At 42.3% G+C, this 16,986-nt stretch overlaps 1 protein-coding gene across 4 annotated transcripts in view; it reads left to right on the top strand.

Annotated features, from left to right (window-relative positions):
• FAT3 (FAT atypical cadherin 3) overlaps positions 1-16,986 on the top strand; it is a 655,772-nt gene that overhangs the window by 633,978 nt on the left and 4,808 nt on the right. For 3 of the 4 annotated variants that reach the window (XM_077113295.1, XM_077113294.1, XM_077113296.1), the window contains 3 exons: positions 9,892-10,045; positions 12,002-12,654; positions 16,103-16,216. In XM_077113295.1, coding sequence (XP_076969410.1) covers positions 9,892-10,045; positions 12,002-12,654; positions 16,103-16,216 — 921 coding nt within the window. Of the gene's footprint in view, positions 1-9,891; positions 10,046-11,914; positions 12,655-16,102; positions 16,217-16,986 lie in introns of those variants that run through there. The other variant, XM_077113297.1, reaches the window with a different exon arrangement.

Here is a 16,986-nt window from a genome sequence, read left to right as displayed (position 1 = left end):
TTCACAGATAAAGAAATGGGCCAGAAATGTTATAGAATTAGCCCAGCTAATAAAGTGGTAAAGCCAGGATTTGACCAAGGTCTGCAGACCACCCACCATATGCTCTTAACCAACATTATCCAAAGTGTGTTCCAGGTACAAGCAGCTGGGAAGTGAGAAATGCAGCATCCTAGACCCCATCCCATTCCCAGAAAATCAGAATCTGCATCTTAACAAGATTCCCAGGTGTTAATTTTCTCTCTCCTTGTCTCTGACCTACCCCAAACCTGAGAAAACCTCTATTTCCTTTTTTTAAAATTTTTTTATTTTCAAATACCTTTGAACTTATAGGTTATGAAAATAATATAAACTCTACACAGAGAACACAAACATTCCTTACCCCTTCCAGATCCCTATATCCACCAATTTTAACTTTTTGCCATATTTGCTGTCATTCTGTCTTCTCTCTATCTTGTCCATTTATCAATGAAATTTCTGAACACTACATTGTATACATAATGGTCTTTGAACACTTAATACTGCCATTTATAAAAACAAGGATATTTGCTTGTCACCACCTTAAATGTAGTTATCAAATTCAAGAGATTTAACACTGTTATAAAGCCTATAGTCTATATTACAGTTTTTCCCTATGTCCCAATAATGGCCCTTTTCTCATTCCTTGCTAGATCCCATCTAGGATCATGTATTGCATTTAACTGTCATTGCCTCCTTAATTATCTGTGTTAAATCGTGGGAACAAATATACAACATAAACTTTCCCATCTCAACCACTCCCAAGTACACCATTCAGTGGCTTAACCAGTCACAATATTGTAATACCCTCACCACCAGCCATTATTAAAACATTCCCATCTCCCCAAATAACTCTACACCCCTTACACATTAACTTCCCATTCCCCTTAGCCTCTAACTCTAGCAACCTATACTCTAATTTCTGTCTCTATGAGCTTTCACATTCTCAGGTATTTTCTTTGTAGTTACCATGAGGCTTAAAATTAATATCCTAAATCTATGAGAACCTTGTTTACTTATCTTAACCTCAGTAATATACACAACTATGTGCCTATAACCCCGTCCCCCTCCTTCATGTAGTTCTTGTCACAAATGACATGTTTCTGCATTATAAATCCAAAACCATGATTTATCAGTTCTATTCATTTGCTGTTTAGATCCTGTAGGTAGTAAAAAGTGGTGTTAACAAACCAAAAATTCAATAATACTGGTGTTTATATTTACCCAGGTTGTTACCCTCACCAGAGATCTTTATTTTTTTCATTTTTTTCATGTCCTTTCCATTCACCCTGCAGAACTTCTTTGATATCTCTTGTAGGGCCAGGCTGGTAGTGACAAACTCCCTCATCTTTTGTTTTTCTCAGTCTCTTCTTCATTTTTGATAGACAGTTTTGCCGGATATAGAATTCTTGGATGGCAATTTTTTTTCACATTCAGCACTTCAAATATGTCACCGCATGCCTTCTTGCCTCCATAGTTTCTGGTGACAAATCAGCACTTTATCATATTGAAGCTCCCTTGTATGTGACATATTACTTCTCTCTTGCAGCTTTCAAAATTCTTTTTTTTATTTTTGGCAATTGACAATTTGATTAAAATTTTGATTTATCCTGTATATGTTTTCTTGAGTGTCTTGGATGTGTATATTCGTGTCTTTATTTAAGTTTGGGAAGTTTCTCAGCCATTATTTCTTTGAATATTCTCTGTGCCTCTTTCTCTTTCCTCCTTCTGGACTCTTGTCTTATCTTGGGCATATGTATGTGGCCCTAGGAATTCTGCCATTTACACAATTCCAAATACCCCCTCTTCCTTAGGAAACAGTTTTCTCATACTCCTATGCAATATACTTTATGTTCTACAGCCAGCAATCCTTTGCATCAGACAACAGGACTTGATTACTTTCCCACAGCGTTCTGTAGGAGAGCTCAGTCAGCTGCCTTCTCCACATGATCAAGTTCTGGGACAGCAAGTCCCTCAAGCAACCACCAAACAGATTGGGCCAGATATAAGCTCCCAGTATGTGCACGAGGGGTTCTATGCTCCCTGCAATACCTGAACCAGGGATATTCACTGGCAGGGTGGGGACTCTGAACTGAGCTAGTGAGGGGCCAGCTAGAGCACCAGGAGATCCTACCACTTTTAAATAGTCTTTTTCTTGATTCAGTATTTACCCTGTTACTGCAGTCCCTTGAACTGTTTTCTGGAGCTTTGAGAGATATGTTTTTGCAGTTTATACTGGCTGTGCAAAGCTTCTGAGGGGGACAGACCCTGAAGCCTCTCACTCTGCTGTTTTGACCAGAGCCTGATCTCTCACTGCTTTTTGTTTTCTCATATTTTATGCAGTGGGTTTCAAACACTGATGTGTATCAGCACCACCTGAGGGCCTTGTTAAAATGAGACCTTGGTATAGTTAAGCCTCTTGATTTTTAAGGAAAAAGGAGAGAGAATCTATCTGGTTGTCTCTACAAAAGAACATATAGAAGTTGAGAATCTACCGTACCCAATGTTAGCAACACATGAAATGTTTCCATATCCTCAAAGAAGATATGAGAAGCTCAATCCAGTGTACAATATATGAAATATTAGCCAGCTTACATTCCTGGGGATAGTTACAGGTCTTACTTTCAAAGGGTTTTATTTTACAGTGCTTATAAAACAGCTGTATGTACCCTGATTTGGGTTTGAAGAAAGAAAAAGTCAGTGACTAATAGTTGAAATAGCAAAGTAATGATGGAGGTCGTGATCGGCAGCTGAGCTCCTACTTGTGAATCAAATCTCACATGATAGTGCTCCCAACAGGTTTCCCACACTAATTGAGATTCTTGTGGATTAGAGGTTTGAATATTTCCTAGTATCCAGCCTAAAAGTCAGAGTGAAAAAACTCCTTTGGCTTTCAGTTGTCTGGCTGATGAGTAACACAAAGATGAAGCTTATTTCAGAAGCTGTAGTCATTACAATAATGACAACAATAATGGACCTAATGTTTGTGTGCTGTATTGTGGTTTATGAATCCAGAAACCTTATTATCCCAATGAAGTGAGTATTAGTGAGTCTCACTGATCAGATAAAAAGAAGATATTCCTGGAAGTCAGGCGGCTGGCTGTGATCACACCCAGCTGGGTAACAGCCAGCTTGCAAACTCACATCCAGGGCCCCTCCCACCCCCCACCCCCACATCACAGCTGCTTCCTCAAGTCACCTAAGTCCTCACAATTTCTAAATCAAATCCATAAATTCAGCAAACGTCGTGGTTGGTGTTGGCTTCACATCTCAAGTGCTAGTTGCACATTTGTCATTATTTGCACATTTGTCATTATTTCCACCTTTGTGCAGCATGCAGATGTTTCCTTATCAAGGCATCCAAACCCTATCAGGATGTGTTCACCTCCATCAGCGAGCAGAGCAGAGGGCTGAGGCCATTACCTCAATGAATCAGGATGGAAAACCACAAATAAGTCAAAGGGGTTAGGAATTACCCTATTTGCCAACATAGCCCAAATTCACTATATAATTGCTTATATCACTTATACTTTTGTATTTAATAGGTTTTGCAGTGTTCTTCTTTGAGCAAGGAAAGAAAGGGGCATGTTAAGTCCATCTGGGTGCAGATTTCAAAACCATCTGCATCTGCTTTAACTGGAAGGATTTTAAACAGAAGGACAGCTTTGATTCAAGCCTTAAAGCTACACTTCTCATTTTGCCAGGACTTAATGAGAAGGAAACCATGTTTTTTTTTACATGTGTATCAAATGCTAGTAGGACCACTATCATTTAAAAATTTGGAAACTGATAGGAAGTGGCATCTACCCCTTAATGGTTGTGTAACCTTGGGTGAATCGTCCTATTTAAGCTTCTATTCCTTCATTTTTAATAATAGTATTTAAAGTATAGGGTTTTTGTCATGAATTAAATGAGATAATGCACAAAATGGTCTTAGCATTTTTCCTAGCACATACTAAGCTGTTGCCATTCTTATTAATGATTTCCTTATTTGATATTCTCCCCATCTCCAGAAAAAAAATCTACCAGTTTTAATAAGACCTTGAGATTATTAACTAAATTTTATTATTCTTTTATATTTACAAAAGTGCTAAATATTATTTGTAATCAAATAATGCCTTAGTATTTCCTTTACTTGTGTTTTATATCAACATACGGTAATGCATGGGAATAGCAAAAACTTCACCATTTCATTATTTCTATTATTAATGACTGTGGCTCTCAGAAGGGGTGTCCGATGCTGTCCATCTCACTGAATGTCACTTGCTCCCTGGTGAGCCAAAAGATTAACCAAGAGCCACTCTCTTTCATTCCTAGCAAGTAATGAGTTCTGGCTTACTAATAAGCTCTACTGCCAATACAGTATTTTAGAAAGATCTGAGAATCAGAAAGCTTGGGTTCAAATTCAAATTCAATCACTCACTGGCTATATGGCTTTGAACAAGTCACTTAACCTCTCCCATACTCTACAGAATTGAGATGTTAATGGGACCTCTTTTTCCTTCATAGAATCTCTGGAAGTGATTTTAAATCATTAAAGCTTTTGATCATTTAGTATCACTATGGTAGACATTGATAATATATTAATTATTAATAAAAGGGTCCAGACCAGGGTAAGGAGATCATAAATAATAATATGTGAAGGCAGGCTAATTTTGATAACCCGCCTTTTCTCACAAAGGCTGAACAATAGATACCACACTTCTACTTAAAAACAAAAGCAAAAAAAAATGCTAACCTGGCATTTGTTTTAATCCAGTTGCTTTTCCCGTTCACAGTGTTAACATGAAAACCCCTCCAAATGTAAAAGTTCTGTAAGCAAGATCTCTCCCGGACGGTCACTACTTCCTGTGCTCCATGGATGTGAGCTCATGAGAACAAATCCTAGATAGTTTTTTCTCCTTATGATAAACAGAAAGATCCAGATAGTATAATGAAAAAAGATTGTTTAAAATGCAGTTCAGGACTCTGGAGCCAGATGGCCTGGGTTCAAATCCACACCAGCTCTGTGGCCAGAAGTAAGTAAATCAACTTCTCCGTGCCTCAGTTTCCTCATCTGTAAAGTGAGATTAATAACAGGACCTCTTCCATAGGCTTGTGTTTTTTTTAGAACTGTTCTTGGACGTAGTAAATGTCATATAAGTGTTAGCTACTTTTATCATTATCATCACCATTGTCATCATAATCAGACTGAATTTTGCGAGTTTTCTTGTAAGCCCTGCAAGTTTTCTCAGGTCTAGAACATAGCTCCTTGCCTTGAATCCTACACAATTTGTCCCTACTCTGTGCTCCTATTCACACTGCACCTACTATCACTGTGGTTTTATAGTTGCCTATCCTATATGCTTGTAGATTGTGTTTTTCTGTCTTTGTATTTCTAGTGCCTGCTACAGTCTATTCCAGTGGTGTGCTGGTAAACCAGCTCTCTAAAAATAAAAGCCCTGATTTGTAGTGTTTGCCTATTTCTGTGCATAAATACTCCTACATGGCCGAATGTCAGACTACCAGTGGTTTAATAGCTGGCCTGCCCAAATAATTCTGAATTTTTACAATCAATTCTCATGACCCTGCATGAGCTGGTTCCAGCATACCACTGCATGTTACTCAGGTACTAAGTCAGTATGAATAGGTTAATCAGTCAAGCAGACTGCTGCATCTAGCAGTACTAGATAGCCCATAAAAGGTAATGAAAGTGACAAAATACAAACTGAAATGTGTATGAGTAAAATAGTGCACTAGAAGTAGTGTCTCCTTTTAAATTCTGATTTTCCAAGGCACAGCAACATCAAATCACTTCTCTGAAATCAGAGAGGAAAACAGTCCCATGACCATAGTTAGAATTCAGTTTCCATAATAGTGATTCAAAAGTCCCTTATTTCTAGGGTGGGCAATGGTGGCTCAGTGGCAGAGTTCTCACCTGCCATGCTGGAGACACAGATTTGATTCCTGGAGCCTAGCCATGCCAAAAAAAAAAAAAAAAAAGTCCCTTATTTCTAAATAGTCCCACCCCAGCTGCTTCTGATATAGTTTTAAGGAGCTTACAGAACAGGAACTGGAAGACATTTTACCCAAGTTTACCCACCTGACATCCCTCCCTCCTCCTCAATGATGTGCCTTCCAGAGTCCTGTACTGTAGTTCCTAAACGACAAGCCATCCTGGTGATGGACCAGCCAGGGATACAGAGAAGCATTTTTCCTGATCCCAAGTGCTTTCAGCAATACCCAATTTCATTAAGGTGAACAACTTCCAAAATTGGGGGAGAAAAGCATAGTTCAAAGCACTTTTACCTTAGACAACTGTAACCTCCCAGAGGCTTCAGGTGGCCTTCTTTGGACATGGTTTGCATCAACAGTGGTCTTTCTTTATGAGTTCTCCAGCATTTCATTCAAGAGCCTTTTGTTCCCGTGTGTGTATGTTTCTCTCTCTGAGCCTCAGCCTTTGGGCTTCGTGGTGCTGGTGAGGTGGGGTCTCTGGTTCCTTCTTGGGAATATAAAGATTCCTCTCCTGTCTCTCACACCTGTCTCCTGAAGATGAATTCTTCCTCTCTGAATCTATGAGCACACTCACACAATCACTATGTTCTGTTTATGGGAGTTATCTATAGTGTGGACTAAGTCTAATGTCCAGGAGAGCATACATTATTTCAACCTATAAAATTGTTTTTCAACCTATACATTTTTAACTATCATATGAATATAGAAATAAATCTATAAAATCCCAACATCAGTCACTAACCACTCAGAGAACAGACTAGCCAAGCGCCCTTCAAGTGAGAATGAGGATGGTTCTTTACAATATCCACAAAAATCATAGGAATGAAGAAAGCTTCACTGGTCACTTCAGGGAAATGATGGCAGCTTTCTGTCTCAACCCCACTAAAATGTCATAAATTCATAGAAATGAGAAGAATTGGAAAGGAGAAAACACCAACACAAGTTTGGAGATGGACAGATAGTAAGGAAGATACAAGATAATAGGAGCTCTGAACTGGCACAGAAAGGCTGAGATCTGAATCTCCAAAATACTCAGGAATTGGAGACACCAGACACTTCTGAATGGGAGATGATGGGGAGAAGTGTTTAAAATGCAAAGAACTGGTAGAAAGATTGTTTATTTAAGTGGCAGTTAGATTTCTAGCTTCCCAGCTTCTATCTGCCAGACCAGCCATCCACTCCTACCCTACCTCGGCAAAGCCTTGGGGGCTTTTCCCTGGATATGGTGAAATGGAGGGTCTGAGGACTAGAGAGTGCCTGGCCCTGAACTGAATAGGTGGTTAAGTAAATATATGCTCACTAGATGCTGAGACCCCCACAACTACCACCCAGCTCCTGAATGTTAGGAACCAGGCTTATACCTTCCCTCCAGGCAGGCAATAAGAAGTCATTTCTGGGGAAACTGACCAACCCAAAGCTATTGACATATAGCACAGTTGACCAGCCTGAGTCATGTGCTCCAAGCTTCCTATCAGGTTTCTGTTCTCCAGTATCCCACTCTTAACTATGAGCTGATACACAAGGATTACCAGACAAGTAAGGAAACCCACTAACTTGAAAGCTAGAAATCAAAACAAAGAAATAGGGGGAAACAACTTGGAGGAAACTATTTTCGGAGAAGACATCTAAAGAGTATTATTAATATCCTCCAGGAGATAGAAGATATTGTAACCACAAAACAGGAACTAAGATGCTGTGTATTTACAAAAGAAACCTTAGTGAACAAAAAAAGGACTCATGAAAACTGAGAACATGAATGAAAAATTCATTAAAAGTTCCAACAGATAAAGATGAGGCTCCCTCTGAGAAAGTGAGGCAAGAACCCACAGAGATGTAATATAAGAGAAAGGATAGGAAAATTAGAGAAAGATCCTGGAGATCTGAGATCCAAACAATAAAAGTCTCATAAAGACAGAACAGGAAAAAAAAAAAAAAACCAGAAATGGAAATCACCAATGAAATTTCTTTTCCCAGTTTAAGTACAAGAGTTTCCATATTGAAAGGGCCCACTGGGTACCCAGCACTGGTTGAAGTAGACCCACTTGTCCATAAGATCTCAGAGGGCAAAGAGAAGATCCTCCAAGTGTTGGAGAGAATAAAAAAAACAGGTCACATACAAAATATCTTGGAATTCCTGAAAGTAGCACGAAAGGAATGTTTGCACACACCCCCAATTCCTTATACAATCAAACTATCAAAGAGGTGTAAGAGTGGAATAAAGACCCGTTCAGCTATGCAAGCGCTCACAAAAATAAGTGAAAACAGGGCACTCATGAACTCCAGGGAAAACAAAAAGTTATGCATGAAAACAAAAATAATCATATCTCACATGGCTCTTCTATGAATAGTGTTTCATTGTTAGTCATACTGTCAACACTGATGATTGCCTTAACAAAATTACATTATCACAATAGTTGAGAAGTAGGGGGCTTCAGAAGAGTGTCCCTGTGTAGTGGGGAATCAAAGGGGAGAAATAAAAGACAGCTAAATTCTACTCTCTATAGTGGAAAGCCAGAACAGAATAATCACAAAGTAGTGAAATACAGTAAATAGAGAAAGTAAATAGAGAAATAGCAAAAAGGCTGCCCAGGTCACCTCTTGGAGGAGGTGTGAGTGGGAAGGAACTCTGCTGCTGTACAAAGTAAACCCTGTAGAACTCGTTACTACGTAGATGCATACCTTTAGTTAAAAAAGCAAATCTTAAATTTGTTTTTTTAAAGGAGGAAAAGAAAATCCTTACTGATTATTTATCCCTTCCCTCTCTGAGAGTTATAATGCTAGTGTTTTGTAGAGAGCCGCTTTCCGGGTTTGGCCTAGTGGACACGCTGCAGCCTGCTCTAGAGTTCCCCCCGCCCATCGAGTGAGTCAAGATGGCGCCCGCATCCTGTTTCCGCGTATGACGTACGCGCCCACCAACCCTATCTTCCAATCACCTCTGTATACGTGGCACTAACCTATTGGGTTTGGGCACAGTATATAAGAGGTTACCCGGACAGGGTGGGTGGAGACGACCCACAGGGAGCCGTACCTGACGGCCGCATAGAGGTTGTTCCCCCGCGGGGTATCTTGTCCCGCGCGGAACCTGTAACAGAGAATGCAAGCTTAACTCCAGTAAAGGTCTGTGCTTACAACTGCTACGTGTCTTGGATCTGTGTTTCTCACCAGCGCGGATTTGTCTGCGTCTCTCTGTCTCTCCTCATTGTCTCACCCGCCGGCCGGGGGCTTGACGCTGAGCGAGAAGTCGCGGACAGTGTTTCCTCTTGGAATCTTACCTAGTCCGATACCTAATATTCATGGTGTGGTTAGAACCAGCATCCACATGGTGGGTTCGTGAGTACAGAAAGGGAAAAAAGATGTGAAAACCAGGATCTGAATGAGGGAGCTGAGTGACAGCTGAGCTTCTTCCATTACCCTGTGCATATGTCAATCTGAGGGTCCTTTGAGTTGACAAATATCCTCTTCTTATCACCTCCCCCTCCTCTCCTCTGTGTGTGTTTGGGGGGGGGGGCGGGGTTTCAGGTCTCGGCTAAGGAGGAAGGGCACAGAGGTAGGTGAGGGGTCCAGGAAAGGAGGTAGCTTGGTACCAATGGTAAATTATTCCTTTCTGGAATAACTTCCTGTCTTCTACTCTAGTAGTTTGATGAGGAAAACATCTCCCTCCCCATGTTTGTCTCAGTACTTGGAATCTGTTCCTCAGACTCTGGTTGCCATGCTCACTAGCATGCCTGTACATGGCCAATTGGTGAATTTTTTGGACCAACAGTGCTTCCAAATTGTTACTTGGCATTTTTGTGGCAAGATGTATTCCAAGTTCAAAATAATTTGTTAACTATCTTTGAAATTTGGACTGTCCATGGCTCATGAGTTCCTCTGTCTCCCCAGGATATCAGTGTACCTGTCTCTCACAGTTCACCGGGAGAAACTGTGAATCCCAGATCACAGCCTGCTTCCCAAACCCCTGCCAGAATGGAGGATCCTGTGACCCAATAGGAAACACATTCATCTGCAGTTGTAAAGATGGACTTACTGGAGTCACGTAAGTGAGCTTATGCAACAGGCATTCTCCAGGCTGCTTTCTGCTAAGAAAACAAACCAGTAAACAACTAACTGGGATAAAATATTTACCAGTAATTTGACAGGCAAAAGCTTATTATCTTAAATATTCAAAGAGTGCTTACAAGCAAATAAAATATTTACAGGAATAATCTGTGGATATTGGGGTTATGAGTAGTTTGTATTTTTTATTTTATACTTCTCTATATTGTCAAAATTTTGCATAATTACTATGTATTCTGTACATAATTAAAGTAAAAAGTATTCCTTTAAAGGAAGTCACCTATGCCACTTAGTAATTCCAGTATAATTCTGAGGCATACATACTACCCATTTGCTTAGAACCCATTAACTGGACTCTATTGCCTAGCGTTTTATGATCATTCAGAGAAACTCAACTTTACCTTTCTTTGCAATCCTTTTCCCTGCGAGAAACGAGGCAAATTAAAGTGTTAGCCAGATGGAAAAGGAATGTTTAAGTTCTTAATAAAATGCCACTTTCAAGCATCGTTGACCAAAGTGTGTGTGTGTGTGTGTGTGTGTGTGTGTGTGTATGTATATGTATTCTCAAGCAACTTATATTCTAATTACAGATCAGTTGTATGTATTCATTAGAGCAGATTTCCCAAGGACTTTGCTAACTTTGAGTCATTGGATATAATTTAAAGTAATGAAGCTGCATTTATTTTTAAATACTCTGTGATTCTAATTTCTTACTGACCAGGTCTTGATCTGTTCAAATTAGGGATGTTTGACTCCATTTTCAAAAGTAGACTACCAAAATGTTAAGTGATCTGGCCTTTTAAATGAACATAGAATAATTGCTGAAGTAGAGAGAAGGAAAGCAGGCCTGTGTTCTCAAATCATGTTAAACTAGGAAAGAATAAGACCTTAATGTTTGCCTTAGAATTATTCTCAAAACAAAAGTATTAACCAGGCATGGATTTCTTTAAAGAGAATAAAATTGATTTAATTATTTTTCATTAGAATGCTCTAGTAATTTTTTCCTAATGATCTGTATTAGCATTAGCTTTTTCTTTTATTGTGAAAAATAACATAGATACAAAAAAGCTAGCATTAACTTTTAACTTAAGCCTGGGATCAGGAAGCTATGCAGATATGTAACCTCCACCCACCCACCTACTCCCTGTCTCCTTCCCTCCCACCCTCCCCGCTCCCCAGAGGGACTAAAATCACTGCTTTAGAGGAAAATGTCAAAACCAGACTTTGTCCTCTCTGGAAACCCTATAATGCCTTTATAGGTTCACAACTCTTAATCTGCAATTTTGCAATTCCAAAAGCTCTGAGAACTAAAAGGGTTTTGGGTAAATTAGTGGCAAACTAATTTGGTGGCAAAACCTGGGCAAAAGTGCTCTGAGGCTATTTCTAGCCTTCGTTCCTCTTACTTAGTATCTGTATGTTCCACTGCAGAAACACTGGTGTAGTTGATTATTGGGTCCCATGCCAGCACCAGTTCTTGTGTAGGAGGAGGTGGGGAGAAGGATGAATATAATATACAAGAATATGGGATATATGTACTGCAGGTCCTTTCTAAAATCGCAAAACTTTAAATTCTGAAACGCATTTGGCCCTAAGGGTTCAGGAATATCTGTAATTCTGTCTCTTTCTGCTCTTTTCTTTCCTCTCCCAGCATAGTCTCTTCCCTTCCCCCGCCCCAGGTAGTGTCAGAATAACTGGGAGAGACTGGATTAAGAGAAAGATTTCACTCATGGTGATGACCCAGAGCCACAAGTGAGCACATAAACACCTAAATTATGCCCTCCCCCCGCCCACACGCACCCTTTTTTTTGTCCCGCCTCAACCGTTCTAGGTGTTTTATTTTTTTTTAAAGATGTCAGTTCTCTGGTTCCAGTAGTCCAGGCTGAGTCGGCAGGTCCTGATGTCCCGGAGGGGGCGTGTGTGTGTTTTGTCGCTGAAGGTGTGAGGAGGACATCAACGAGTGCGAGCGGGAGGAGTGCAAGAACGGCGGCTCCTGCGTCAACGTGTTCGGCTCCTTCCTCTGCAACTGCACCCCGGGCTACGTGGGCCAGCGCTGCGGCATGCGGCCCGTGGTGGTGCCCGACATCCAGGCCGGCCACGCCTACGTGGGCAAGGAGGAGCTCATTGGCATCGCCGTGGTGCTGTTCGTCATCTTCATCCTCGTCGTCCTCTTCGTGGTCTTCCGCAAGAAGGTCTTCCGCAAGAACTACTCCCGTGACAACATCACGCTGGTGCAGGACCCCGCCACGGCCGCCCTGCTCAACAAGACCAACGGGGTCCCCTTCCGGAACCTGCGCTGTGGCGACGGGCGCAACGTCTACCAGGAGGTGGGGCCCCCGCAGGTGCCCGTGCGCCCCATGGCCTACACCCCCTGCTTCCAGAGCGATTCCAGAAGCAACCTGGACAAGATCGTGGACGGGCTGGGGGGCGAGCACCAGGAGATGACCACGTTTCACCCCGAGTCACCCCGCATCCTGACGGCCAGGCGCGGTGTGGTGGTTTGCAGTGTGGCCCCCAACCTCCCAGCCGTGTCGCCCTGTCGCTCTGACTGCGACTCCATCCGGAAGAATGGCTGGGACGCAGGAACAGAAAGTGAGTCAGAAGCCGTGTGCCGTGTTCATGCCCCGAGTGTTTATTTGGAAGGGATAGAGAACCTGCATGGATGGAATACCCACTATGACTTGTTCTTTTAATTTTCACACCTGCTCTGAAATATTGCTCAGGTTCTCATCTCCATTTACAGATGGGGCAAAGGAGACTCAGGGAGGGTAATGTAAGGTGCCCAAGGCCATACAGCCAGCAAGAGCATTCAGGACTTGGGTCCTGAGCCTCCAGATGCTTCGAGTTCTCATGATAGCATGCCACTGGGCAGTAACACAAGCAGCATATCCTAAGGGAAGTGCACAAAGCATGCTCCGGAAGAGAGTTTGTCTAGCCTTTGAGCAAAGACTCAAGGAAGCAGAGGGACATTTGTGTTGGACCATGATGATTGAAGGGTCTGGGGAAAGGAGGACATTCCACCTACAGGGACCCCCATAATCAGAGGAAAAGCAAGTGGTTCTGTTTGGCTGGAATACAGGGTCATGAGCCACAAGTATGACCCACCAGGCTGGAAATGTGGTCTAGGCCCGTTGATGGTTTTCCCTTTTCCTTTGGCCTTACACAGCAGTTTTCTAGGTACATGGAAGAACTGCAGGTGAAAAGACACCGGGGTGGAAAAGAGCTTGGCGTATTGAAGCACGCAGAGGAGGGCCATGTAGTTGGGCTTAGCAAGCACCAGGGGAGTGGACACATTTTCAGAGCAACACCATTGCAGGTTTTTAAGCAGGCGATAACATAACCTGATTTATGTATTTTTTTAAATGGCTCTGGCTGATTTCTGGAGGAGAGATTGAATAGGACCAAAGAGGGAAGGAAACAGAGTGACCAGTTAAGTGGACTCTGTGAATGACTACGTGGGAAATGCTGATTGTTTTCTTTGCCCTGACATCAGTCAGGATGAAAATAAGGCAAGCTCTGTTGTAACCTGTGACTTTTCATCAGAACAAATGACTTCATATTCCAGTGACACGTTGGGCAGCAGGAATTTCTGAAGGTTGTGATATACAGTGGTGTATATTTGAGTAGATGGTGAGGGGAGGCAGGTATCAGATGGAGCTAGAGAACACACGTAGCTGAGGAGATAAAGGACATCTTCATGAAGGAAGGGGCATTCCTACTGGTATCTTTTTTTAGCATGAGTGAAATTTCTGTAAGGAAAGTATAGCAGTGAACATTCCAGATACACAAAGTAGCTTGATTAGAAGAAGGATTAGGGGTTACTGAAGAGTATGTCCCCTGGTGTTCAGCAGAGAGGTCAAGGCTAGAGGTGAAAGTTTGGACATCATCTGCACAAAGAATGATTCAGTGTCTAGGAGGGTAAGCTCACTGCAGAAAGAATGGTAAACTAGACCTACAAAAGAACTTTGACACATGTAGACATGTAGGAGGTGGGTGGAAGGAAAGAGGGACGGATACTTGTCAACAAAGAGAATAAGAAAAGTGAAGAGGACAGTGTACAGAAGCTGAGGGAAGACAGGGTGTCAAGGAGGTCATCAGTGTCAAGTACTGTAAAACCATTGAGGAAGACAAAAGTTAAAAAAAAAAACATTGAACTTTACACTATTCTTAGTGATCACAAGAGGGTTTCAGTGGAACCATCGAGGCAGATTGCAAGGGTTAAGAATGAGGAGGTTTGGTGAGATAGCCGAGGTTGCAGGGGAAAGGAAGGCAGCATTGCTGTGTGCTGTGTGGTGCTGGATCATTTCCATCACCAGTCCACCCTCTCACAGGCCAGAAAACTGGCTTGAATGTGTTAACTCTCTTGCCCAAGATCACCTAACTAATAAGAGGAGGAGCCAGGGATCAATCATTACACTAGACACCAAAGCTAAGGTTCTTACCAGCTCTTGGGAGCTTTAGCATGAAGGAAGGAGAGAGAGAGCAGAGGGAGAAGATTTCTTAATGAAGGAGAGCCTAGGATTCCTATTTTAGTGCTGTGCCAACAATGCTATCTGCTGGTTCTCTCTTCCTGTACATACATGTACATTTTAAGTAGTCACCTTGGATTTTTCCCATAACTATATTCCCTCTTAAATTATTGTAGACATAGACTCCACTAAAGTCTTGCCAAAGCGCTAGTTAGTAGAAAGACTGTTTTTGCTTGTCTGTTTTTTAAATCTAGAATGAAAAAAGCTGGGGGTGAAGCTTGAATAAATAGAAGAGCTGGAGAGAAGAGCTCCATGCCTGGACCAGGGTGGACCATTTGTCATTTCCTTCCTGGGGTTTGGTGCTAAGCCTCATGCCCACCTTGTACTTTTCTGAAGCACATCTTCTATTTTGTGTTCTATGCCTGTTGGACAATGAATTTCTCCCCAGCATCTCTCTCTGCTCCTACCAATTGTTTATCCGGCTCATACGGCAGATGCAGAACCATGGTGCCTGCCACTTATTCCACCCTTTGTGAAGAAGCCGTGATCTCTGCAGCCAAGAACAACAAGTCTTTCCTTAATCACAGGGCTGCGTCTCTTTGTACCATCATGCTACGTGATGATTTGAGGCTTTTCCTAGTGATCATTCCCCCCCCCCCCCCCGCCCGCTTCGTAATGTGACAGCTTTATTTCCAGAATCTACCTCAGGCCAAAACTCAGATTTCCCCCCAAAGTATTGTTGGATTTTTATGGAATACATTTCCTTCTTTGTTAAGCAAGGCAGAGTTAGCTGGCAAGACTGTCTCTGAGTGACTAATTCATTTTTCACTTGTCAACCTCAAGATATGAGCTGTTTTTATTGCTTCCTTTAGTCCATCAAATAAGAAAGTAGCCCCATAGAGAAAGAGAGAGAAAGATTGTGTGTGTGTGTGTGTGTGTGTGTGTGTATCTGCGTTGCGTGTTCGGCAAAGAGGAAGAAAGTGTGTGGTTCAAGAGTAAATCTGTACCACTGAGTGCCTGCCCCCTTAGGAGACGCAGGGCACAGAATATGCTTTTTCCTAAAATGATAGGACGCTGCCCTCTAGAAGGCAAGGCTGAAAACTCCATCATTCCCCAGAGATGGATGTTAGGAAAAATTTAACAGCATTCTTGCCTATAAAATATTTATACCCCTATTTAAAAAGTAATCTCATTTAACCTGGTGTTGACACCACATCGGTTCATGTAAACGACTTAAATTAACTCTGAATGGCAAAGCAGCAATCCAGCCACTTCAAACTCACTCTTCACTTAGTTGCTTCTCTTTGAGGAGGGAACGGCTACTTTCAGCTGTCAGCTGTTTGGAAGCTCATTTACCACGGGTTAAGGGTTTCGAATCCATAATGTAAATTACCTGATTGACAGAACTTTGCCCCCAGTGGCACAATCAATTTTCTATTGTGGAGCTAAATTATTTTCTCCAAGAAAATGAAAGAGCCCCGTGAAGTGAACTTGGGAGGAACTGGGCTGGAAATATGCACAAAGTAACCAGTGTCATTTCTACTTTCTCTTTTCTTTGGCTGCCCACAAAGACAAAGGGGTCGATGACATGGGAGAGGTGACCTGCTTTGCAGGCAGTAATAAAGGCAGCAACTCTGAAGTTCAGTCCCTCAGCTCCTTCCAGTCGGATTCTGGCGACGACAATGGTAAGAAGTTGTCCGGCCCGCTCCATGCGGGTGGGTCCTGCTTCCTGTGCTGGCAGACTGCTGAGAGGGGGGCGTCGTGACCAGCTCCGTTCATGGGGCTTTTTTGAGCGTGCCCCCCGGCTTTTTGGCTGACTCTGTTATTGGGGTACCATTGCTGAAAGAGCACCTATCGCACTACAGCTGTTAGCAGGGCCCGGGATCTGCATCGGGAGTTGATGAAGTTTCCCTGGCCCTCCAGGAATGAGTCTGCTTTGATTTTGTTCACGCTGAAACTACCTCACCCCAAAGGATACTCTCTAGCAGATGTGCACTTCACTTTCAGTGTTATTGCTGATCTTATCCCTCTTCATTGTGTATCTACCCTCCCCATGATTACAAATGAGTTCAGAGGCAAGAACTCCTTCCCGTGGTGCCAGTGGCCTCTTCATTTCACTGAATCTCCCTTATAATCATTTGGAGTCATGGGACTTTCAGGAATCTGTTAAAAGCTACGAGTAAGCTACTTGGAAAAAGGCACATACACCTAAAATGGTGCAGGTAATTCCATGTGGTTCATGGACTTCACTGACGCTCCAAAGCTTCTCCCCCTGCCTCCTGTGAACCTCTTTTTATGGAAAGAGTGCTAATCATGAATTGGGTTTCCTGAGCTTTGGAGGATGTGTTGGTCTCCCCAGGGCAGGGTAGAGAAACAGAAATGGTCGTAAAACAGAAGAACTCACCATTTGGTGGTGAACCAAGAATAATTTCAAATAGGCATCCTCAGAGACAGG

Source organism: Tamandua tetradactyla, chromosome 8 (genome assembly GCF_023851605.1).
Source record: "Tamandua tetradactyla isolate mTamTet1 chromosome 8, mTamTet1.pri, whole genome shotgun sequence".
In the NCBI taxonomy this organism is placed as follows: domain Eukaryota; kingdom Metazoa; phylum Chordata; class Mammalia; order Pilosa; family Myrmecophagidae; genus Tamandua; species Tamandua tetradactyla.
Note: the sequence above shows the minus strand (reverse complement) of the source record. Positions and strands in the feature narration are given on the sequence as shown.